The sequence below is a fragment of the Nelumbo nucifera genome, chromosome 5, assembly GCF_055504915.1.
Source record: "Nelumbo nucifera cultivar China Antique chromosome 5, China Antique-T2T, whole genome shotgun sequence".
Lineage (NCBI taxonomy): Eukaryota > Viridiplantae > Streptophyta > Magnoliopsida > Proteales > Nelumbonaceae > Nelumbo > Nelumbo nucifera.
In genome coordinates, this window is record NC_142653.1 from 85,078,502 (window position 1) to 85,103,256 (window position 24,755).

General features: G+C 40.5%; 1 protein-coding gene across 3 annotated transcripts in view; it reads right to left on the reverse strand.

Moving 5' to 3' along the window:
• LOC104612935 (retinal-binding protein) overlaps positions 1-24,755 on the reverse strand; it is a 152,800-nt gene that overhangs the window by 14,639 nt on the left and 113,406 nt on the right. For all 3 annotated transcript variants that reach the window (XM_010280593.3, XM_088887375.1, XM_088887374.1), the window contains exon 11: positions 5,462-5,536. In XM_010280593.3, coding sequence (XP_010278895.1) covers positions 5,462-5,536 — 75 coding nt within the window. The remainder of the gene's footprint in view (positions 1-5,461; positions 5,537-24,755) is intronic.

Genomic DNA, 24,755 nt, shown 5'->3' on the forward strand with positions numbered 1-24,755 from the left:
TAATTTAGGCAAGCTATGTATGCTTTGTATTTTAGCCCAGCTTAAGGGAGAATGTTGAGAAAGTTTTACTCATCTATTTTCAATTTCATTAGAGTAGAAAAGAAAAAAACAATAATAACAGTGAGAAAAATGAGAGAGAGAGAGATCTTAGTGAGAGGAGAAGAGATGGGGAGAAGCCAATAATGATCTGGCCACCCCACTTAGTACCTTATATACTCATAAAAAAGATTAATTACAAAGACTAAAATGCCCTTAATGCAGCAGCTACTGTTCATAACTAAAAACAACTCAAAAAAAAAAAAACAGAAACTAATGGGCCTTGGGCCCAATTTTATAAAACTAACCAATGATCCATAACACCAACTAATGATTATAAAAAAGAAAAACATATGAAACTGTTGAGTTTCAAAACTCCTCAAGTTGGGAGTAGATGTCACTGTCACACATTCCTAACTTGCGTAGATCATATTCAAGCTTATTTCTTTCAACTCCTTTTGTGAGAATATCAGCTAGTTGTAAATCAGATGCAACATATGATAGGCACACTTCTCTAGATGTCACCCTTTCTCTTATGAAATGTCTATCCACCTCTATATGCTTTGTTCTATCATGCTAAACTAGGTTATGAGCAATGTTAATTGCTGCTTGATTATCACAGTAGAACATCATAGGTTCTTCTATATCAACTCCAATCTCTCCTAATAAGGGCCAAACTCAGAGAAGCTCCAAAACACCATGTGCCATAGCTCTGTATTCAGCTTCCACACTTGACCTGGCTACAACTGATTGCTTAAAACTTTTCCATGAAATCAAATTACATACAACAAGAGTGCATACTCCTGATGTAGATTTCCCATCACTTAGGCACCTTGCTCAATCAGCATTTGTGCAAACTTCTAGCTTCAAATGTTCATGGTCAGCAAACAATGTTCCTTTGCCTGGATGTCCTTTCAAAAAGGCAAGAATCCTGCCAATGGCTTCCTAGTATTGAACTCGTGGGGCATGCATGTACTAACTCACCACACTAATTGCACAGGAGATATCTGGTGTTGTCATGCACAAAGATAACAACTGATCCACCAATCTTTGATACCTCCTGATGATGCGCAATCTGGTCGCTCCATCATGTCTGGTGACTTGGCTCGAACGGGGTTCCGATCTGGCAGGGCCGAGCTGATGCCTGCATGTCGAAGCTGAAAGCGAGCTGCAAGGAGAGAAGGGTGAGAGTGCCCGGGTAGGTTTTACCCGGGGAGAACACTCCGATGCTTAAGTCAGAAAGGTGGTATTGAAATCTCTTGAGAGTGTGAGAGAGCTAGAGTATATTAGTGCACATACCTTTTTGGTTGGGTTTGGAGTCCTTTTATAGTTTATTTGGGGTTCTAGTCCCTTGGGAAACGTCTCTCAGCCTTTAGCGGAGCTATTTCCACAATATAAGGCACGTTACCGTTTCAGTTGTTAGATTCACGCGGTGGTTGCAGGTTGCTTGCGGGACTTGTGGCGCACGGTTCGGCGAGCTGCTCCCATGGTCGCGATGGCGGTGCCTTCGAGGGCAAGGCGCGTGAAACAGTTTGGGCGAGCTCGCATTATCGGTTGCTGAAGCTCATCCCAGCTCGGCCGTCTTCCTGATGATCCGCGCGAGGTGGTCCGGGTTAACCCGTCAAGCATGCCTGCTGACTTGGCGCTGTGCTATCGATAGCGTCCACGTGTCGCTCTTTGTATGGGGGGACCAAAATGCCCCTCATCACCTCCCAACATCCTTCACTAGCTCACCATCTGAATCATTAATTCTATGATTCTAGTCAATGGGTGTATCAACTGGTTTAATCCCAATCTTTTCGGTCTCTTGTAGTAGGTCCAACACATACTTCCTCTAGGAAATGAAGATCCCATGTTTGGACCTTGCCACCTCAATGCCCAGAAAATACTTCAGCTCCCCAAGATCTTTAATCTCAAACTCCAACTATAAGTTTTTCTTCAATGCATCCATTTCACTCAGGTCGTTTCCTGTGACTATAATGTCATCCACATACACTATCAACACTAACACCAATGATCCCCTTCTCTTTACAAATAAAGTATGGTCAGACCGGGTTTGAATATATGCAAACACAACCAATGCACTCCTAAACCTGTCAAACCAAGCTTTGAGTGATTGTTTCAAATCATATAAGGATTTCTTCAATCTACATACCTTTCCTTTGGTCACATCACTACAAAAACCAGCTGGAAGGTCCATGTACACCTCCTTCTGCAAATCTCTATTAAGAAAAGCATTCTTCACATCAAGTTGGTAGAGAGGCCAAGAGTAAGTAGCTGCTAGAGATAAGAGGATCCAAACTGAACTCAACTTGGCTATTGATGCAAAAGTCTTCAAGTAGTCTATCCCATAATTCCGAGTGTACCCTTTTGTTACCAGCCTTTCCTTATATCATTTTATGCTTCCATTACCCCTAAATTTCACAGTATAAACCCATCTGCAACCAATTGTCTCCTTCCCATCAGGTAGATCCACAATTTCCCATGTTTGATTTTTAATCAAGGTTGCCATTTCCTCTTGCACAGGAGTCTTCTACTCGGGTTTGGAGAGAGCTTGACTAACAATCCTAGGTATAGACATAGAGTCAAGAGAAGAAAGGAAGGATCAATAGGAGAGAGAACCCACTTTAAGAAAGATGATGTGAGATACAATGGGCTGTCCATTTTTTCTTCCCCTTTTGGGGTGCAATAGGAAGGTCTAGGTCATTTGCAATGGTGTTAGGAACAAGGGTGGTAGTATCAACAGGAACTGAAACATCAAATGGAGGAAAAGGCATACCTAGGTCTGTGTTAGTTGAACCTAGAATCTTAATGAACTAATGGGAAGTGGCGTAGGTTCCTCTGTTGTGAAATTAATCTCTCTATGTTGTCGTAGGTGCTGACGTGTAAAAAACTAAGTAATAGGACATAGTAGAGTAGGCAAAGTAGGTGGAACAAATTTAGACATTGGAGTAAGCAAAAGAGCTAGAACAGGAAGTGGTGTGGGTTGCTCATTTCCTCCCCTAAAACACTCCCCCTGAGAAAGACTCCTTGAAAAGAAAGGTGTGGACTAAAAGAAAGTGACACCCATGGTGACATACCGACTCCTTGACATTGGATCATAACAACAATATCCCTTTTGATTTCCTACATGCCCGAGGAATACACACGAACACTAGAGGGTACTCGATTAATCAAGAAGACTACTGCAAGAACTGCATCACCCCAAAACCAAACTGGAATTGTAGAGCCCACCATCATACTTCTTGCCACTACTGGAATTGTAGAGCCTACCATCATACTTCTTGCCACACCCACAATATGTTTGTTCTTCCTTTTTGCAACACCATTCTATTGTAGAGCCCACCATCATACTTCTTGCCACATCCCCCCTTACTTGTAGTGGAGGCATAATTTGTAGTGGCATATGAACTACCTGTATGTGCAAATGAAGTAGAATAACTAGCTTCACCCACACCTTGCGGTCCACTTACACCTGGCCGTAACTGCAACTGCTGCAAGTGACTCTAAAGAAGCTATAGTAGGTGGTTCAGATAAATCACCAGCCACTGCCATAATAGCATTCCCTTTCTTGGTACAAGGTGTGGGTGAAGCTTCCAATAGGTATCTCTGGTATGCTTAGGTATTAGTCACAGATCAAGTCCTTGTCCTCCTTCCTATCATCACTACCACCCTTATCCCTACTAGGCTTAGGTTTCACTATACTGACCATAGTTGACTGCTCAAGGTTTAAGTTTCTCATCATCACATTCCTCCTACTTTCTTCTCCAGACACAAAGGCATATGCTCGAGAGAGAGTTATATTATCACGAGAGAGAATGCATTGTCGTGCAATGTCATACTCTGGGTTGAGTCCTGCTAGAAACCCGAACACTATATTCTTCTCTACCAGTTTCTTATATGTGACCACATCTTACTACTCTCCCAAACCACAACCTCCAAATGGTCTATCTCTACAACTCCATCCCAGATCTCCTTAGCTGTGTTAGCTATAAAAAGTTCTTGCTTATATGGGGAAACATAGAATTGCACAACCAGGTCAATCACCATGTAATTCTCTTGTACCTAGTGGGTAGTCTCAGGCTTGTTCTCTTCACTAGTGACATGCCCCAATTTTCCCCGAGCACCAATAGCCATTTTTTCTGATTGGGACCACTCCAAGTAGATTGTACCATCCAACTTAACTGTAGTTATGGTTCCTGCTCTAAAAGGGTCACTAAGACCTACTCTACCTAGTTCTATTTCACCTGTAGTCTTGTATTCAACTCCACTACCCTCCATAATTCCCAGAATAGCTTAGGAAATCTATTGTAGATTAGGAAAAATAGATTTACCCCCTTTAGAGGCCTCAACCACCCTTTTGGAGCTTAGAAACCTTTGCCCACAAAGATTCCTTTCTCTGTGGGAAAAGGTAGAAAGAGGAGAAAAGGTTGCCACTCCCCCCAGAGACCTCAGAAAACTGCAAAATTTGAACTGCCCTCTTTAGAAATCACCAAGAAGTCCAAAAAATCCAAAACGCCCCTTCCTAGGTCAATATTGAAGAGTCCTATTGCAATTAGGACTCTTCTTCCTCCTGTTCTTCCTTATTTCGATGATCAACCCAAGATCTGACGCAAAGGGTTCTAGATCCACCAAAAAATCCAAGAACTAGGCACTTTTGAAGTCATTGATCAGCTCTTTAATGCACCATGTAGTCGGCTGATCTAGGGCTGCATGATGGAAGACTAAAAAATCCCCAAAAAACTGCTCTGGTACCAAGTAGAAAAGAAAAAAAAAACAATAATCTGATTTTAGAACAATGAGAAAGAAGAGAGAAAGAGAGAGATCTTAGTGAGAAGAGAAGAAGAGATGGGGAGAAGCAAATAATGATCTGGACACCCCACTCATTATCTTATATACTCATAAAAAATATTAATTACAAAGACAAAAATGCCCTTAATGGGTGGCTACTGTTCATAACACAAAAACAGCTCCAAAAAAAAACAACATAAACTAATGGACCTTGGGCCCAGTAACACTAACTAATGATTAAAAACAAGAAAAACATAAGAAACTGTTGGATTTCAACAATTAGTCATAGGTGACCGGGGGTGTAACAGTATTTTTAATGTAAGGTTGAATCGATATATAGCATTGCTCATGATTCTTTATCCCAACAAAACTCTTCTCTTGCTCTCTTGTTTCTCTCTTCTTCTCTTTTCTATTATTTTACAAATTATAAATTAAAGTATTCAAGAATTGGTGTCTATCCAAAATTGTTTTTTTGACAATCCACCAAAGAACTCCATAAATCATATAATGTTCAGCTACATTAACACATTTTCAGCTCTATTTAAAACTGATACATCAATATTATTTCAATGTATCAATGTTCATAAATAAAAAACAAGTCATGTAAACCCCTCAGAAGTTCTGGTGACAATACCATGGCCGTTTTTCCTTGTCCTAAAGAGAAATCCCAAGCAATATATGAGTTAATGGATTCCACCATCAAAGAGACCTGGCAAAATGTAAGGCAGCCAAGGGAGTTGTTCAATACAAGATATCAATAATTTCCAATATGAACACTAGAAACCTAATTTTATAAGCTAGAATAAAACGTTACAATTGAGATTGAGACCAAAGAGGCAAAGAAATTGCTTGTTTGGCATCTTGTAAAATAACAACTAAATTACTGAGAGAAGATAATAGCCGTGAAACACAACTATAATAAAAAAGTATAAGATATAGCTTAATTGAGAACAACTAAAGATAAAATGGAAAACAAGAACAGAAAATTGCTTAATAATCATAGTCACTAAATCAAATGCTCAGAATACAAAAATGGTGAACCATGACAATGATATTCAAACACGTATCTCATGTGCATAGTTCAAGTGGATAGAAGATCAATAAAGACAAAATTCACTATCAGTACAGGTATGGCACAATGAAGTCCAAGATAAGCATAAACATTATGAAAAAAAAATGATAAATACATAAAACATATTGATGCATCTACAATAAGGTATAACAGAAATTATGTGCTTCATGAAAGAATAAAAGTAAAGGTCAAATGAAAAGGAAAGGCATGGTTGACATAGGATATAAAGAAGATCCTATGATAAGTTTAAAGGCTGAAGAGGGAATTGGTAAGTTTAAAGAAGAATTTAAAGTCACAACATTAAATCAATTAATTAATTAAAAAATTACTTAACTGCAGAAAATAAAAAAGACAAAAGACAAAAGAAACAAAACTAGGGTTTACTGTAAAGAAGATTACAGAAAGAAGCACAGTTATAAGAAAAAAGAAAGACAATAAAGTCCAAGACAGCAACCAATCAACCTGGAAAGTGGACAATATCCAGATGGTTGAAATTCCAGGCTAAACAGGAAAAGATAATTTATAGACAGTTTTAGGGGTTGGTCGGCCCTCCTACTAGAGCACTTTCATAAAGGAAAAAAGATAAACTTCAGTACAACTTAAGGTCCAAGACAACATGTGGACCCCCCCTGGATAGCCATTAGATACTACATCTTCTAAATAGCGAACAATAGTTTTCTAAAATCTAAACTAATGGAAAACCTAGTAAAGAATTAAAGAATTTACAATTAAAAAACCTCTGAAATTTTGGAAATTTCTTAAAACTGCAGAAACACCCTCATGAGTCCTGATTATAACTTTCACCCCTCTCAAGCTCCTCCACATAATATTTCAAGAATTTGGTCATCTTCCAGACTAGCACAAAAAAAGCAAGTAACAAGATGTAGAAAAAAATTAGTGAAAACCATTTTACAAAATACAGCAATCTATACTAGGAGTGGCAAATGGATGGATTGGGTGCGGGCTGAATGCCAACACATCCATTAACAACCCACACCCAATAATGACCCATACTAATCATAAGTTATTAGATTGCAATCCAACCTAACCCACCCACTTTGACCCATTTACCTGAAATTGACAATACTCTGTATCTCTATATAATGACATGGTTGGCACTAGATTGGGCCAACCCATAAACCTGAAACAAATTCTACTGGTGCCATATCAACCTGTAGACCTGGAAAAGAGACCCAATTTAAAAGAATATATACAAATAACTATTGGGCCTTTTCCTGAAGATCCAAAAAAGGTCGAATTAAAAAACAGAATTTCATTATTGGGGCCTTGGCCTAATGCCATGTGGCGACACCCATTAGTGTAAATAAAACACCATGAATGATATTTATTCATGGCATTCAGAAAAAAATCAAATGAATGTGAACCGCTTGAATCTGTCAACACTTTTGTCTGAATAGAGAGAAGAACAAGAATAATCTTAGAGGTGTCAAGAATGAATGACCCCCACCTCAAAGAGTCTCTTATATATTAAAAGATATGTACAATTACAAGAATGCCCATATAGGGCTGAAAGAGAAAAGAAGAATAAGAAGCATAAGTAATGTACAACAAGGACTATACTAATAAGATACATCAAGTTATAGAGTCTCCACACCCCCCCAAACTGATGCCTAGGCATAAGCATCAGTTTGTCTATAAGAAAGAGATGTCAAATTCTAGTCATAGCTTTGGTGAAGACATCAGCAATCTGCATGTCCGAGGCTACATGAGGAAGTGATATAGACCCAGTAGTGAAGAGATCTTGGATAAAGTGGCAGTCCACCTCGATGTACTTGGTCCTCTCATGGAAGACAGGGTTAGATGAAATCTTGATAGCACTCGTATTGTTTGCATAGAGAGGAATAGGAGTAGGGAGCTGAATGCCAAGATCCATAAAGAGAGATTGTAACCAAACAATCTCACTGCAAACTGAAGACATGGCCCTATACTCTGCTTCAATGGAAGACTTGGAGATTGTTTGTTGTTTCTTACACTTCTAAGAGATGAGTGAATCACCCATAAAAACACACCACCCAGAAGTGGACCTACGAGTGTCTAGACAACCAACCCAATCCACATCAGCATATGCTCTCAACTGAATAGGAGAGGAGGAGGAGAAGAACAATCCCTGGGAAGTTGTGCTTCTAACATATCAAATGATGCGATGAATAGCAATCATATGAGGCTGACGAGGAACAGAAACAAATTGACTAACAACCTGAACAACATGAGAAATATCAGGCCGAGTCATAGTGAGATAAATGAGGGACTCCACAAGTTGGCAATATAAGGCAGCATCAGGAAGTAATAGACCTTCAGATTTAGATAGCTTAAGATTTAGCTCCATAGGTGTATCAACATGCTTTTCATCATTAAGACCAGCAAGTTTAACAAGGTCAGAGGCATACTTCTGCTGACAAACAAAATACCCTCAATTACTACGATGTACTTCCAGTCCCAGGAAATATGTGAGAGGGCCCAAGTCCTTCATGTGAAAGGAATTATGAAGTAATAGTTTCAATTGACGAATGCCTTCAGCATCATTCCCAATCAACATGTCATCAACATATAGTAGGAAAATGGTAATACCCTAAGGCCGTCGCCTAACAAATAAAGAGTGATCAGAAGAACTCTGGCTATATCCAACAACAACTATAACATAGCGAAAGCGTTCAAACCATGCCCGGGGAGCTTGTTTTAGACCATATAGAGAGTTTTTGGGGCGACATACTAAAGAAGGATCACTGCAGTATCCAAGAGGAGGCCTTATGTAGACCGTCTCCTTCAACTGACCATGAAGAAAGGCATTCTTCACAGCAATCAGGCATATGGTCCAAGATTGAGCAGCAGACGCTGCTAAAAGAACATGGACTGTGGTGCTCTTTGCAACAGGAGTAAAGGTTACCATACTCTTGACTATATCCTTGGGAAACTAAACGTGCCTTGTATCGATCAAGAGATCCATTAGACTTCAACTTAATGTTCTAAACCCAACGACTCCCAACAATGGATGCATCTGGAGGAGCAGGCACAAGATTCCAAGTGTCATTCTCATGTAAAGCATGAATCCCTGCATCCATGGCTTCCTTCCAATGAGGGCTACTATTAGCTTCCTGGTAGGAGCAAGGAACATCTGTGGAGGATAGGACAGCAGACAAAGAGCTATGGTTTAAAGGAAAACCATAGCAGTTAGGAGGTCTAGATATATGAGTAGAATGACGAAGAGGAACAAAAGTATGAATAGTGTCTAAAGTAGAGGTATCACTTACAGGAGCAGTGAAAGGATGAAGATCTGAACCGGGAGGAAGGAGAGTTGCAGGCGCAGGGGCTGGAGCACGTAACCGCTTGCGAGAGAAGACGAGAAAGTCCTTAGCAGAAGGAGGTGGGGCATCCTGTGAATCAAAGTTTGGCAAAATAGAAACAGGCGGTGCAGACAGTCTAGCAATTCTAGCAAAAAATGAAATGTGCTCAAGGAAAACAACATTACGTGATATACATATGAGACGAATAGAGGGATCATAACAAAGAATTCTTTGTGGACAGAACTATAACCCACAAATGCACACATGACAGACTGTGCAGACAATTTAGAATGTTCACAAGTGGGAAGATGAACAAAGCACACATATCCAAAAACATGAAGCATAGATAAATCTGGAGAACGACCAAATAACTTCTGAAAGGGAGACATATTACCAAGAACTGAGGAAGGAATATAGTTGATAAAAAACACAGCTGTACTGGCTGCCTCTACGCAAAAGAAAGGTGGAGTATGGGACTCCTGCAATAATGTCCTCACAACACTAAGGCTATGTCCATTCTTGTGCTCAACCACACCATTCTATTGAGGAGTATCTAGACAACTTCGTTGCACTTGTATTCCATGGTCGTTCAAATAGGATAAAAAATCTACATCAGTGTATTCTCCCCCTGAATTCGAACGAAGAATACGCACTTGTGATTGAAACCGAACCCGCACCATAGCATGAAACAACTTAAATGTTGGGAACACCTCAGACTGGTGGTGAAGAAAGTATATCCATGTGTACCTGGTACAATCATCAATGAACGATACAAAATATTTGTATCCAATCTGAGAAGAGACAGAAGCAATCCAAACATCACTATGTATAAGCTCGAAGGGAGAGGTAGCATGCTCAGATATGTGAGGAAATGGTAAGGTATGACTCTTACTTAAGCAACAAGAAATACAAGATGTATCAAAGGAGTGCAAGGTAGGAATTTTATTCTTAATAAGGCCTGAATCAAACAAAAATTTTAATTTTTCAGACTGTAAATGACCCAAACGTTTATGCCATAAGTCCCAAATATTATTTCTATAACTCAGAAAGGAACTAGAAGTGGAGGAACTGAAATAAACTGATGACGTTGCTGTTTGAGGCTTCTCAAACTCCAATGCAAACAAACAGCTCAACCTGTTCCCCTTCCCTTTCACCTCCCCAGTGTTTCAGTCTTGAATCAAACATCCATCTTGAGAGAAAATGAGAATTGAAAGCTGAACCACTGTAGTCGAAGTAGCAGAGAAGAGGAGAAGAAGAAGAGATGCTGAAAATGTCGAACTGTACTAGCCAGTCGACCAGTTCTTTATTTATAGATGAATATAGTACAAGGTACAAGAAATTACTGGGATGCCCCTGATTAGTGATGGGACACCCAGATGACTTAAATCATTAAACAGGATTAGGCCCATTAACACAAGCCCAGTTACAAGATAAGTTAAACATAAGAATGGGCTAATAAGAACTCTTATCAGCCGAACATCACTCTAACATTCTAACACTCCCCCTCAAGCTAAGCATAGATATCAATCATGTTTAGCTTGCCAAGTATGTCCCTGAACTTCGTTGATGCCAGCCCTTTAGTTAATACATCTGCAATCTGCATCTCTGATGGAGTATAAGGCACACAGAGTTCTCCTGAAATAATTCTCTCTCTGACAAAGTGTCGATCAATTTCAATATGTTTTGTCCTGTCATGCTGCACAGGATTGTTGGCAATGTTGATAGCAGCTTTATTATCACAATACAGCTTGAGAGGACCCTCTGTCTTGATACCAAGCTCATTAAGGAGAGTCCCGAGCCATAAGAGTTCAGCAACCCCGTGTGCCATAGCCCGGTATTCTGCTTCTGCACTTGATCTAGCCACAACATTCTGCTTCTTACTACGCCATGTGACTAGGTTTCCTCCCAAGAATGTACAGTAACCTGAGGTTGATTTTCTGTCCCCAACAGACCCAGCCCAATCAGCATCAGTGTAGGCTTCAATTTCAAGTCTGCTGTTTTTTCTGAATAAAATTCCTTTCCCTGGGCAAGTCTTCAAGTATCTGAGGATTCTTTCCACTGCTCTCATATGTGGGGTCTTTGGTGAGTGCATGAATTGACTGACAACATGCACTGCATAGGCAATGTCTGGCCGAGTAAGGGATAAGTATATCAGTTTTCCTACCAACTTTTGGTACCTTTCCTTATCACGGTATTCCTCACCCATTGATTCTTGTAATCCATGGCTTGGTTCTATTGGAGTGTCTGCTGGCCTACACCCCATCATGCCTGTTTCCTCTAGGAGATCTAGCACATACTTTCTTTGACATATGTAGATTCCTTCTCTTGATCTAGCAACTTCAATTCCAAGAAAGTATCTCAGATTTCCCAGGTCTTTGATCTCAAACTCTGAAGCTAAGAACTCCTTCAGCCTCTTCATCTCTCTCACATCATTTCCAGTAATCACCATATCATCCACATACACAATGAGTGCTGTAAGTTTGTCATCCTGTCTCCTTGTAAACAATGTATGATCTGCACTGCTCTGAGTGTACCCTACTTTCCTCATGGCCAAACAAAGTCTTTCAAACCATGCCCGGGGAGATTGCTTCAAACCATATAATGCTTTCCTTAGTTTACATACCTTCTTTCCAACATCATATCCAGGTGGGGGTTCCATGAATACCTCTTCATGAAGATCACCATTTAGGAAGGCATTCTTCACATCCAGCTGATGAAGTTCCCAAGAGAATTTTGCTGCTAGTGACAGTAGAACCCTGATTGTGTTGAGCTTTGCTACTGGGGCAAAGGTTTCCTTGTAGTCAATTCCTTCCTTTTGTGTAAACCCCTTTGCCACGAGTCTGGCCTTGTACCTCTCAACTGACCCATCTTCCCTGTGCTTTACTGTGAATACCCACTTGCACCCAACAGTGCCTTTCCCTTCTGGTAGGTCCACCAATTCCCATGTCCTTGCTTTCATTAGGGCTTTCATCTCCTCATTCATGGCTTCTTTCCACCTTGGATCAGATGCCGCCTCTGAATACCTAGAAGGGACACATACAGAGGAAAGAGCAGACACAAAGGAATGATAGGCAGGGGATAAGTGTGAGTAAAAAACATAATCGGCTATGGGATGCCGAGTGGTACAAGAACGAACAGGCTTACGGAGAGCAATAGGAAGATCCAAATCTGAATTGAGTGAATCAGAATTACCTTGGATTGCAGAGACAGATTGATCTGAGTTCAACTGGTTGCAATCATGAGGTTGAGGGGCCTTCTTCCTTCTACTGTATGTAAGTATCTCTTTCTCTTGTTTACTGGAACCTTCAGAAGTATTAGCCGAATCTGGAGAAGCAACTGGCACAGTGGAAGTCTCACTAGGTTGACCCGGAATGTTATAACTAGTAGTAGTGGAAGGTGCTGAAATGGGAACAAAAAAGAAGGGAGAATGAGAATCCTCTTCCAACCCACTACTCTCCCCCTGAAGAGGATTCTGAGAAGACTCAAAATAGGGTTGAAACTCAAAAAAGACTACATCCCTGGTGACATATTTTTTCTTGGAGACAGGATCATAACACTTATACCCCTTCTGCGTAGGAGAGTACCCCAAAAATATTCCCTTTGTAGCCTTAGGATCCAGTTTGGTTTCCTTTGGATCCTTCACATGTATGAAGCATGTACAGCCAAAAACCCGCAGGGGAAGAGGAAATTCTGGAAGAGTGGGACACAAAACAGAGAAAGGGGTCTTCATACCCAGTACCTTAGATGGCATCCGATTTATCAGGTATGATGCAGTGAGAACAGCTTGAGACCAATATTGCTTGGGCACATTGTGCTGGAAAAGAAGGGCTCGAGCTGTCTCCAATAGATGTCTGTTCTTGCGCTCAGCGACCCCATTTTGCTGAGGGGTGTAAGCACACGATGATTGATGTAACATGCCTGCATCTTCCATGAATGAGTTCAGGGATCTTTCAAAGTATTCAGCTGCATTGTCTGAACGGAATTGCTGGATCTTTTTATCAAATTGTGTTTCAACCATCTTGCAAAACATCATAGTTATCCGGGGAACTTCTTCACGTCCTTTCAATAGATAAATCCAAGTGCACCGAGAATAATGGTCAATAAAACTGATGAAGTAACGGAAGCCATCAATGGAAACAATGGGTGAAGGACCCCAAACATCAGAATGAACCAAGTCAAAAGGGGCTTGAATTTCATTACTAGAAATTGGATACATTGATCTACATTGTTTTGACATTTGACACACATCACAAATTAAACTTTGACTCGAAATGCCCTTACATAATTCGGGAAACAACATTGCTAAGGAAGAAAAGGACAAATGACCTAGCCTAGCATGCCACAAGTGAACCTAGCTATTGACTCCATACTCTCCGGACTAGTAGTAGAAGCTTGCATGGCTGAGCTGACATCTTCATCAAAGTAGTAGAGGCCCCCATACTCATGACCACTCCCAATCGTTCTCCTCGTCAATCTGTCCTGGAAGACACAATGAGAAGGAAAGAAAGTTATACCGCAGTTCAAGTTTTTTGTAAGCTTTGAAACAGACAACAGATTTGAGGTAAGACTAGGAACATGTAGGACTGATTTAAGAGAGAGGTCCTTGCTTAGGTCAACCACCCCCTTTCCAGAGATGGTGGAGAGGGACCCATCAGCTACTCTCATCTTATCCTGGCCAGACAACAAATGATATGTGGAGAATAAGGAGGACATATGTGTCATATGGTCAGTGGCTCCGGAATCAATCACCCAAGAGGTAGAATTAATGGAACTAGATGCACTAAATGCAGAGGCTGTACCTGATTTGGCAAGAGAGGTGGAAGCTAAAGAATTGTTCTTCAGACGGGCTAATGCCCGACTGAGAATCTCTACCTCACTAGCTGTGAAGCCCAAAGTACTTGGTCTAGAGGAGTCGGAAGCCTGCCTTGCGGTGGAAGATGACACTGTCTGAATACTCTGTGAGTTGTCACTACTGTTGTTGGTGGCAAGATTCCCACTTGCTGTGTGGCCCTTCTGTTGCCTTTTGTCCTTTCTCAGAGCAGCTGGCTTCAGATGAGGGTACAGGACCCAACATTTCTCCTTTGTGTGTTTCTCACCACCACAATGTGTACACTTGAGGGACTTCTTGTCTGAAAATCTATTCCCCTTAGTGGAGACTAAGGCTGAATGCTCTCCAGGTTGTTCTGTTGACTGTGTCTAGGAGTCAACTTGCATCTCCTTTCTCCTTACTTCTTCATTCCTCACCATGTAGTAGACATGGTGAAGCTCAGGTAATTCATCTCTCCCTAGAATCTGTGACCTTATACCTTCATATACAGGGTCAAGACCCGCCAGAAACTTGAAGGCTCTGCCCTCCTCAATCTGCTTATCATGCCTCCCCTTATCATTAGCATTTTCCCAATCCAAAATCAAATGGTGGTCAAGCTCTTCCCAGAGGCCTTCCAGTGTTGCAAAGTAGGTTGCCACGGACATGTCTCTTTGCCTTAGGGTTGCAATGTCTTGGTTCAACCTGTAGATTCTAGCATTGTTCTTTTTCTGGCCATATGTCTTAGATACTTTCTCCCAAATTTTAGCAGCTATGGGGAAGTGATGAACAGTTCTGGCCACCCTAGGAGTCATAGAGGCCAGCAACCAAGACATGACTATGGCATTTTCCTTACGCCACACGGTGTATTCAGGACTGCCAATTTCTGGTTGTTTCTTGTCTCCATCCAAATAGCCAGTGAGGTCACGAGAGGTAATAAACAGTCTTGCTGAGACAGACCACTCTCTAAAGTTATACTCATCCAATAGCACACTTGTAATCTGCAAGCTATGCAGATTAGGGTTCTCCAGGTTTGAAGACCTTATAAGAGGTCTGTTATCTTTAGAAGAAACTTCACTGGATAGTGATGACATCCTAACTTCGGTCAAGGAGTTGTTTACAGTACTGTTGGTGGTTCTGGTTAGGGCTGGCCGAAGTAGTCACAGAGTTCACAGTGCTGATAGCACACCGGATAGGCTTCACTTGGACTAAACCAGTTCGGGTACAGCAGCAAGAAAAAAAAAATTCTGTAACTGAACCAGTTCACAGAGCTGGAGTAGGGCTGGTAACCGACCTGGAAATGATCAGTAACTGAAGTCGCCACAGTCTTGTAAAGGTTTTTCTGAACCAGTTCTGATGCAGGTTCTGATTAGCTGAAGTAACCTCAGCAGGTCCTGACAGCTCGCAACACAGTTTCAGACTTGTCGAGACTGTCACAGTTCTGAAGCAGCTCTGTTACAGCAGCAAAAAGTGTTCTGGGCTGGTAACCGACCTGTGCTTTGTAGACTCCACTTTGCACTTCGAGTACTGCTACTGTAAAGGGAGTTCCCCTCCTTACAGACAACACTAGGACTGCTGAAATCAGTCCTCAACTAGGTCTGTCCTATACAGACCTCTTCTTAGCAGCCGAATAGCTGCTAACTACTAGAAACTAGTAGGACTCCAGCTTCAGGGTTTTACCTCCCTTGCGCCCTACAACCAAGGGAAACCCTAGGTCGAACCTTGTGTTGTTCTCCTGCAACCCTAGGGTTTCACAGCAGCAACCCAGATAAAAAAAAAGGTGAACTACAGCAAGAAAGATGAGATGGCGTCGGCAGTAACCAGGAAAGTGCTCAATGCTCTGATACCATGAAAGCTGAACCACTGTAGTCGAAGTAGCAGAGAAGAGGAGAAGAAGAAGAGATGCTGAAAATGTCGAACTGTACTAGCCAGTCGACCAATTCTTTATTTATAGATGAATATAGTACAAGGTACAAGAAATTACTGGGATGCCCCTGATTAGTGATGGGACACCCAGATGACTTAAATCATTAAACAGGATTAGGCCCATTAACACAAGCCCAGTTACAAGATAAGTTAAACATAAGAATGGGCTAATAAGAACTCTTATCAGCCGAACATCACTCTTAACATTCTAACAAGAATGTTACCTTCATCAATTAATTGGCCAATAGAAATCAAGTTTGTAGTGAGATTAGGAACAAGAAGGGTCTTGGTAAGAGGGAAAGATGCAGTGGGTGAAAGCTTAAGAGACAAATCGCTACTACCAATGATGTTTAACTTTTCACCATTGGCAGTAACAATATGTTTGTGATGGGTTTTAGTAAGGTTACTTGGTTGGTTAGGGTAGGCTCCTGTCATGTGGTTGGTAGCTCCGAAGTCAATGATCTAAGTATGAGAAGAAGAAGCACAATAACCGGAAAACTCACCAGGTAAGCCAATAGTAGAAATAGCAGAAGTTACCAGTTGTCGAATGTTTCCTCAACCATAGATGCCAGAGAATCACCTTTAACAAAAGAAACATCATCAGTAGTAGATTTCTTACTCCCATGTGATACAACAGCAGTGTCAATTCCATAGGTTGATCCTTCCAGCTTTATAGGAATAATATCTTCTCTATTAGAGGCCATTTCAGCAATAGCAGTCCAGGCACAAGGATATCAGAGACAACCAAATTCAGCAATCAAGAACTCAGGATGACAGTCCAAAAAAGACAAGTTTTAAGACTGTCAAGTATAAAACCCTTCAAATATGAATCTGAAGTCTGAATCAAATAAATGGGAAGCAAGAAAACCCTAGGATGACACCAGATCTAGGGTTATAGGTTGATCAAGTCAGCCGATTGAGAGAAAACTGTGATTTATGAACACAACAGGCGTCTTTTTCAAGAATAAGGAGATATCTTGTGCTGATCAAAACAGTCCCTAGAAATCTCCAAACCAGAAACTGAGTGTAGGATTAAGAAGAGCTTGAGAGGACCCTTCAATCTAGAGAGAAAGAACTCAGATCGCAGGCTGATGTAGAAGGCCAGAAGTCCAAAAAAAAGTTATAGTCCAGAAAAGGAAACTGTACAGTGTTACAACCCCAAGAAGATTGGAACTTTTGAAAACTTCACTAAATCAGATGTTGTTTGTCGGTAGAATAGATCAGGTCTAGGCGACACCAGATTTGAAGTCCAAAACTGTTGCAGTCCAAAAAAGGAAACTGTACAATGTTTCCGCCCCAAGAAGAAGATCAGAACTCCTTCGAAAACTTCACCAAATCAGATGATGTTTGTAGGAAGAGTAGATCAGGTCTAGGCGACACCAGATCTGAAGTTTGGCCTCGAACCAATGTCTCACAAGAGAGATCTAATGAAATCTCTCCTGCTGGTTGCACAAAGAAGACTGAACAGAAATGGGTTGATCAAAACAGCCCTAATATGACAGGATTACTGCTTCTAGTGAGTTTCACGAGAGAGAGAAAATAGATCAGAGAGCAACCTGCTCTGATACCATGTCAACACTCTTGTCTGAATAGAGAGAAGAACAAGAATAATCTTAGAGGTGTCAAGAATGAAAGTCCCCCACCTCAGAGTCTCTTATATATTAAAAGATATGTACAATTACAAGAATGCCCATAGCTGAAAGAGAAAAGAAGAATATGAAGTATAAGTAATGTACAACAAGGACTATGCTAATAAGATACATCAAGTTATAGAGTCTCCACAGAATCTATCCATTATTATTCAAAAACAAAGCTGTTTATGACCATGGAACGTCAACATTTGATATTGTCCGCCAATCCAGAGAAATGTGGACTGCTTGAATCTATCCACTTTTATTTCTCCTTGAATCTATCTATGTTCTGATATCCAATGTTTTTTGAATCTATTTGCTTGAAGGGACACTACAGAGAGGCATGCAATTTTGCACAGAACAAGTGCCACCAGAGTCTGAAAGGATGCTAGAATTGATGGTAAGGATGTAGACCATGGTGATGAGGGTGGACCTTGGTGCAACGGTTGGGTTGCTCCATTGTGACCTGGGTGACAAGGGTTCAAATCTTGGAAATAGCCTCTCTGTATGTGCAGGGGACAGGGGTAAGGCTGTGTACATCTGTCCCTCCCTAGACTCCGCATTGGCAAGAGTCTCATGCACTGGGCTGCCAATGTAGGCCATGGTGATGAACATGACACTACTAGCATTTAACTTTGTTGTGAAAGTAGAATTTTGCTCTGAATTCAGAGAGAGGTAGTGAATACTTACAGACATTGTGGCGGCAGAAGTAGAGAAAGTGCAACGTGCCCATATTGGGTGGGTTGTATGTGGGTAGATGGGTCAGAAATTGCCAGTCCTATACACACAGAACTGTATACCACCTATATATAAAATCTTTCCTTCTGAAAGAACAAAGCTGTTTAAGTGCTATAATCCAATCCATGATGAAACCACTTCCATAAGGACAAACTGCAGAAAGGATCCTACCATCATTGAAAAGATAGAAAAAGGAACCATAGCCCAAATGGAAGCACCCTTAAAACCCACAAAAATGGAAGGCTAAGTAAGATTCAATAACTAACTGAAACAAAGAGGGAATACCCCAACAGCAGTTCAAGGCCACTTCAGAGAAATTTCATAAACATCACTCAAATTTAAGACAACTCAATCTAATATAAATTATCATAACAGACAAGAAATTCTTGCCAAACCATCAAAACCACCTTAACATCCCCATATTGCCATCTATTGGATAAACCGTCCTCCTATGCCTCTCAAATGATTCCCCTGCCACATCATCTCTCCTCAACAGCCTGGGAATCTACGAACCTACTCCAACATGAATCCTCTCTAACATGAGCGCTAGCCACCACAAAACCAGAAAATAATCATTGCAAGCCTGGGTGCTGAAAGTGGATTACTGGCAGAATCTAAACTTGTAAATGGCTTAAATCTAGGGGTAGTATTGGTACATGATAAAATGTTCAGGAGTAAAATAACCACCCCAATCTGTGTGACTGCTTCATCATTCAACATTTAAGTAGGTCTCAAATTGCTGAAATGCTTCATGCGAAATTTTTAAATTTGGAATATTTTCAATATTCTATTTCAACAGTTCTGAAACACCACCTTCATTGAGTAGAGGTAGAACCCAACCTAGTTGAACACCCAGATCAAACAGCCCTTATCCCTTCCTATCAACATCTGATAAGCACTCTTCAAAAGCATGATCACACCCAAATGATGCAGCCCCTGAACCCTGAAACTCAATCTGACTTGGAGATGGAAGCCCATGAAGAAAGGTTTGTTGAAGAACTCAGGTGTGTTACTGTTCACACCCTGAAGAGGCTTTTTTAACATTTGAAGGAAATTACAAATGGACCCTTGAATAGGCGCCCAAATACATAAAAGGATGGAAGGACATAAATTCCCTTACATTCTCAACACTCCCCCTCAAGCTGAGCATAGATATTTGTCATGCCCAGCTTTGATTTGGAGACACCTTTAGTAAGACAATCGGCCAATTGATCTTCAGACCTCACAAAAGGTAAACAAATCTCTCTACTGGCAACTCTTTCTCTAATGAAATGTCGATCACCGTCTATATGCTTTGTATAGTCATGTTGAACAGGATTGTGGGCTATGTTTATGGCTGCTTGATTTCACAATATAATATCATTGGAGTATCAATCTGCAATCCCATTTCTGTCAACAAGTTCTTCAGCCATAACATTTCAGAAACTCCATGAGCCATAGCTCTATACTCTACCTCTGCACTAGATCGAGTCACAATTGATTGTTTCTTACTTTTCCAAGATACAACATTACCACCCACCAAGGTACAATAGCCATAAGTAGACCACCTATCATCAATAGAACCTGCCTAGTCAGCATCATAATAAGCCTCAGCCTTGAGATGCCCATGATTAGAATACATCCCTTTTCCTGGACATCCTTTTAAATAGGCTAGTATTCTATTCACGGCTTGCATATGAGATGATCTAGGTTAGTGCATATATTGACTAACCACACACACAACCTATTATATATTTGGTCTAGTCAAACACAAGTAGAGAAGGCGACCGACAAGTCTTTCATACACAGCTTTGTCAGGAAGGATACCTCCATCATCAATTCCCAACTTATGATTGGGATCAATTGGAGTTTCAGCTGGTTTACAATCCAATTTCCCTACTTCCTGAAGCAGATCAAGGACATATTTCCTCTGAGAAATATAAATGCCCCTCTTTGACCTTGTGACCTCAATCCCTAGGAAATACCGAGGATTTCCAAGATCTTTAATTTCAAATTCAGTAGCAAGAAAAAGATTTTAGTTCAACAATTCCAGAGATATCATCCTCTGTGATAACAATGTCATCAACATATACTATCAACATAGTCACTTTTCTATTCGCTCTCCTGATAAACAAGGTATGGTCAGCTTGAGATTGAGAAAAACCAATTTTTATGATAGCTTTTCTGAATCTGTCAAACCAAGCTCTAGGGGACTGTTTAAGGCCATAAAGAGATTTCTTCAAACGACAAACTTTTCCTTCACTCCCAGGGATGTTCATTCCAGGAGGAAGTTCCATGTAAACTTCTTGAAGGTTACCATTAAGGAAGGCATTCTTAACATCCATTTGATACAAGGGCCAAGAATAATGGGCAGCAAGAGATATGATAACTTGAATTGAGTTCGTCTTGGCTACTGGAGCAAAGGTTTCCTGATAATCAATGCTGTATGATTGAGTGTACCCTTTGGACACAAGTCGAGCTTTATACCTTTTAATTGAGCCATCAGCTTTATGCTTCATTGTGTAATCCCACTTACATCCAACAAGAACTTTGCCCACTGGAAGAGAAACTATTTCCCATGTTTGATTTTTCTCAAGCGCCTCCATTTCCTAGTTCATAGCATCCTTCCAATGAGGGAACTGCACTGCCTCAGAAACACTATGAGGAATAAAAACAGAAGCAATGGAAGAGATATAGGCACAATAAGAGGGAGATAAGGTATTATAAGAGACATAAATTGAGACAGGATATTTAACACATGTCCTTTTTGCTTTACGAACCGCAATAGGAAGGTTAAGGTCGAAAACCACAATAGGAGGCTTAGTAACGGGTTCACCGCAAGTATCATAAACAAAAAGAGGTTTAGAATCCAGATTACCTGAGTCCAGGAATTTAGATTGTAATGGACATTCAATCTCTGGAGTCATCCTCTTTTTCCGTCTAACGAACCACTGGTGCCAAGACTGAGGAATAGGAGGAGGCACAGGAGGAGTATTACTACCACCACAAGGGGGAAGAGGAGGAGAAGGATCGACAATACCAGTTACAGCTAGAGCAGAAATCGACATATAAAAAGGAGTCTGATATTCGCTAGCATTCCCCCCTGAAGAGAAGGACGAGAAGAGGAAAATAAGGGAGTAGAATCAAAGAATGTAACATCTTTGGACACATAACAATGGTACCCTTTTTGGACTAAAGAATATCCCAAGAAGACACACTTAATAGACTTTGGATCAAATTTCAACCTAGAAGGACTCATGTCATGGCCGAAACAAATGCACCCAAAGACCTCAGGAGGAAGATGGAAGGTATCCTCCTCAGGAAAAAGAAGTTGATGAGGAGACTGGAGATGAAGGGTCCGTGAAGGAAGTTTGTTAATAAGATATACAACTATTTGTACAACATCCCCCCAAAATCGAGTTGGGACATGCACCTGGAATAACAATCCCCTGGCAACTTCAACAACATGTCTGTTTTTCCTCTCTGATACCCCATTTTGTTGGGGGGTATGAGGACATGAACTTTGGTGAATTACTCCTTTCTCTTCAAGGAAAGTTTGTAAGTGCTTCTCAAAGTATTCCTTGACATTGTCAGATCTAATAATCTTAAATCTTCTTTTCAAATTGTTTCTCCACCATATTAAAAAAGCCTTTTATAATTGAAGGAACTTCATCTTGACTCTTCATCAAATACAACTAGGTATACCACGCGTAGTCATCAACAAAGAGAATAAAATATTTATAACCTCCCATACACGGAATAGAATAAGGTTCCTAAACATCGGTATGTATTAAATGGAAAGCAACATTACTTCTCTTGTTGCAAAATATGTGGTTCTACATTGCTTTGATAGTTGTCAGACTTCACATTGTAGACCAGAACTAGACAAGGACTCAAACAGACTAGGAAACAAAAACTTCAATGAACCAAAAGACACATGCCCAAGATGGTGATGCCACAATTTCAATTGACTTAGTTTTTCATCATGACAGGACTCAAACTGACACATTAACCCAAACTTTGGAGACTGATCAAGAAGATAAACTCCATCGGCTTCATGTTCACTACCAATCATCTTCCTCGTACTTAGATCCTAGAAGACACAATAAGATGGAAAGAATGTTACAGAACAATTATGAGACTCTGTAAGAGAGCTAACAAGTAAGAGATTTCTATGCAGTTGTGGGACATGGAGAACTGGTTTCAGAGAAAGGTTGTTGGTAAGTTTAACTTCACCCAAACCCGAGATTGGGGTTTGAGATCCATCAGCAACAGTAATCTTACCTTTCCTTGAAAAAAGTTTATACGTGGTAAAGTAGGAAGGCATACTAGTCATATGATCACTGGCTCCTGTGTCAATTATCCAAGAGCCAGAGGATGAGGCATGATACGCAAATGCAGTACCTGATTTTGCAAAGGCACTAAAAGGTGTATGTGAACCAGCAGATGTAGGCAACCCACTCTTTTCAAGATGGAGCAAGATGCCTCTCAATTTTTCCATCACATCAGAGGTGTCATGAGTAGATGCCTGAGCAGAAGAATTTCCCTTAAGCATGTGAGTCTGAGAATCATGACTAGCTATAGCAACATGAGCATTTACCTTCTTTCCAGTTTTAACTTCTTAGGCTTTAGGTGGGGATTTAGTTTCTAACACCTATCCTTGGTGTGCCTTGGCTTTTTGCAATATTCACAAACTACATATTCAGGTTTACCAGAACTGTGTTTGGGTTTTGTAGACACAAGAGCTGTGTGCTCCCTGACAGGAACTTGCATCATGGCAATCCTCCTACTCTCTTCATTCTGCACCAGAGAATATGCTGTAGAGAGTGACAAAATATCAGCACTAAGGATGTGTTGCCCGGTGAAATCATAATCGGCATTCAGTCCAACAAGAAAATCAAAGACTTGGTTTTTCTCAATGCACTTCTTGTATTGTTCAACATCAATAGGATCCTTCCACTCCAAAGCTTCTAAATGATCCATTTCTTCCCAAACTGATTGTAAGGAAGAGAAATACATGGCTATCGATTTCTCCCCTTGTGGCATATTATATGCTTCTCTTTGCAACTGATAGATTCTAGCTGTGTTCTTCGCTTGAGAATAAGTTGAAGTTAACCTATCCCAATGTCCTTAGTTGTTGGAAGGAACATATAGTTGCAGGCAATGTGAGGCTGCATAGAGCATACCAGCCATGACATAACCAGCAAATTATCCTACTCCCATTTGGAATAATTTGGATCTTCAGGCTTCGGCTTAGCTTCCTTACCGGTAAGAAACCCAAGCTTACCTCTTCCTTCGATTGTGAGCTTAGCTGAATGAGACCATTCAAGAAAATTTGTTCCATCAAGTTTTACAGTAGTAATTTGCCCTCTAGCACTGTCATAACTTCCAGGGAGGACATAAGTAGGTATGTAGACATCCTTGTGTGAGTCCATGGATCACCACCCCTCTAAAAACACTTTTCTCACCAACACTATCTGAACACCCAAACACCTTTCCTTGAAGGTTAAACACACGCTACAACAATAAACAAAAGAAAAGAAGGTGCTGGTGGCAAAAAAGGGGAAGAAAAAAATTCCCAAAAAAAGGTTTAAGGCTCCAAAAAATCTGAGACTGCTTCCTATAATCTCATAAATTTACGACACTTCAAACACAAGTGGGTTTAACAGAATCCAGCCCACCATGCGAGCATGCAAGCCCTAAACTCCAAATCTGTAAATTTTGCCAATTTTCATCTACAAAATTCAAGAAAAATGTAAAAGAGCTTCAAAACTCCATGAAATGTATATAAAAATTCCTCTAAAAATGAGGCACATCAAGGGGTATCAAAACCGCAAATGAATGCCGCTGACTATACGGGTTGCTGACGTCAATTGGTGGCATGCTGACGTCAGCAGGTTCGTCTATGAGTCATGACCAGCGACAGATGGTCTCCTTGATCTTCCAATGCTCTGATACCAAGTTAAAGTAGTTGAGAAGAAGGAAGAAGAAAGGTTTGTCGAAGAACTCAGGTGTGTTATTGTTCACACCCTGAAGAGGCTTTCTTAAAATTTGTAGAAAATTACAAATGGGCCCTTGAATAGGCGCCCAAATACAAAAAGGATTAAAGGACATAAATGCCCTTACATTCTCAACAAAGTTCAATCCCGGAAAGCCCAAAAGAAGAGTGTTAGAACTCATCCTATGAAGCTTCATAGCAGCCACAAATGAGGCATGTCTCACTATGACACGTGGGATGTGGAAAATTATAGTAGAAATGGTGCAGCCACCTGTCAAGAGTTCAAAGTGCCATATCTCTTGCTAATTTCATTATATTTCTTTCCATATTCTCTATTCTCAGAATAAAATTAAATATTCTCAAAATCAAATAAAATATTCTGAGAATGAAATAGAATAGTGATAACAAATCTTCTACAAGCTTGGAAAGATAATATCTCAGAAATTGCAAGGGAATATTTGGAGAATAATAGGAGATA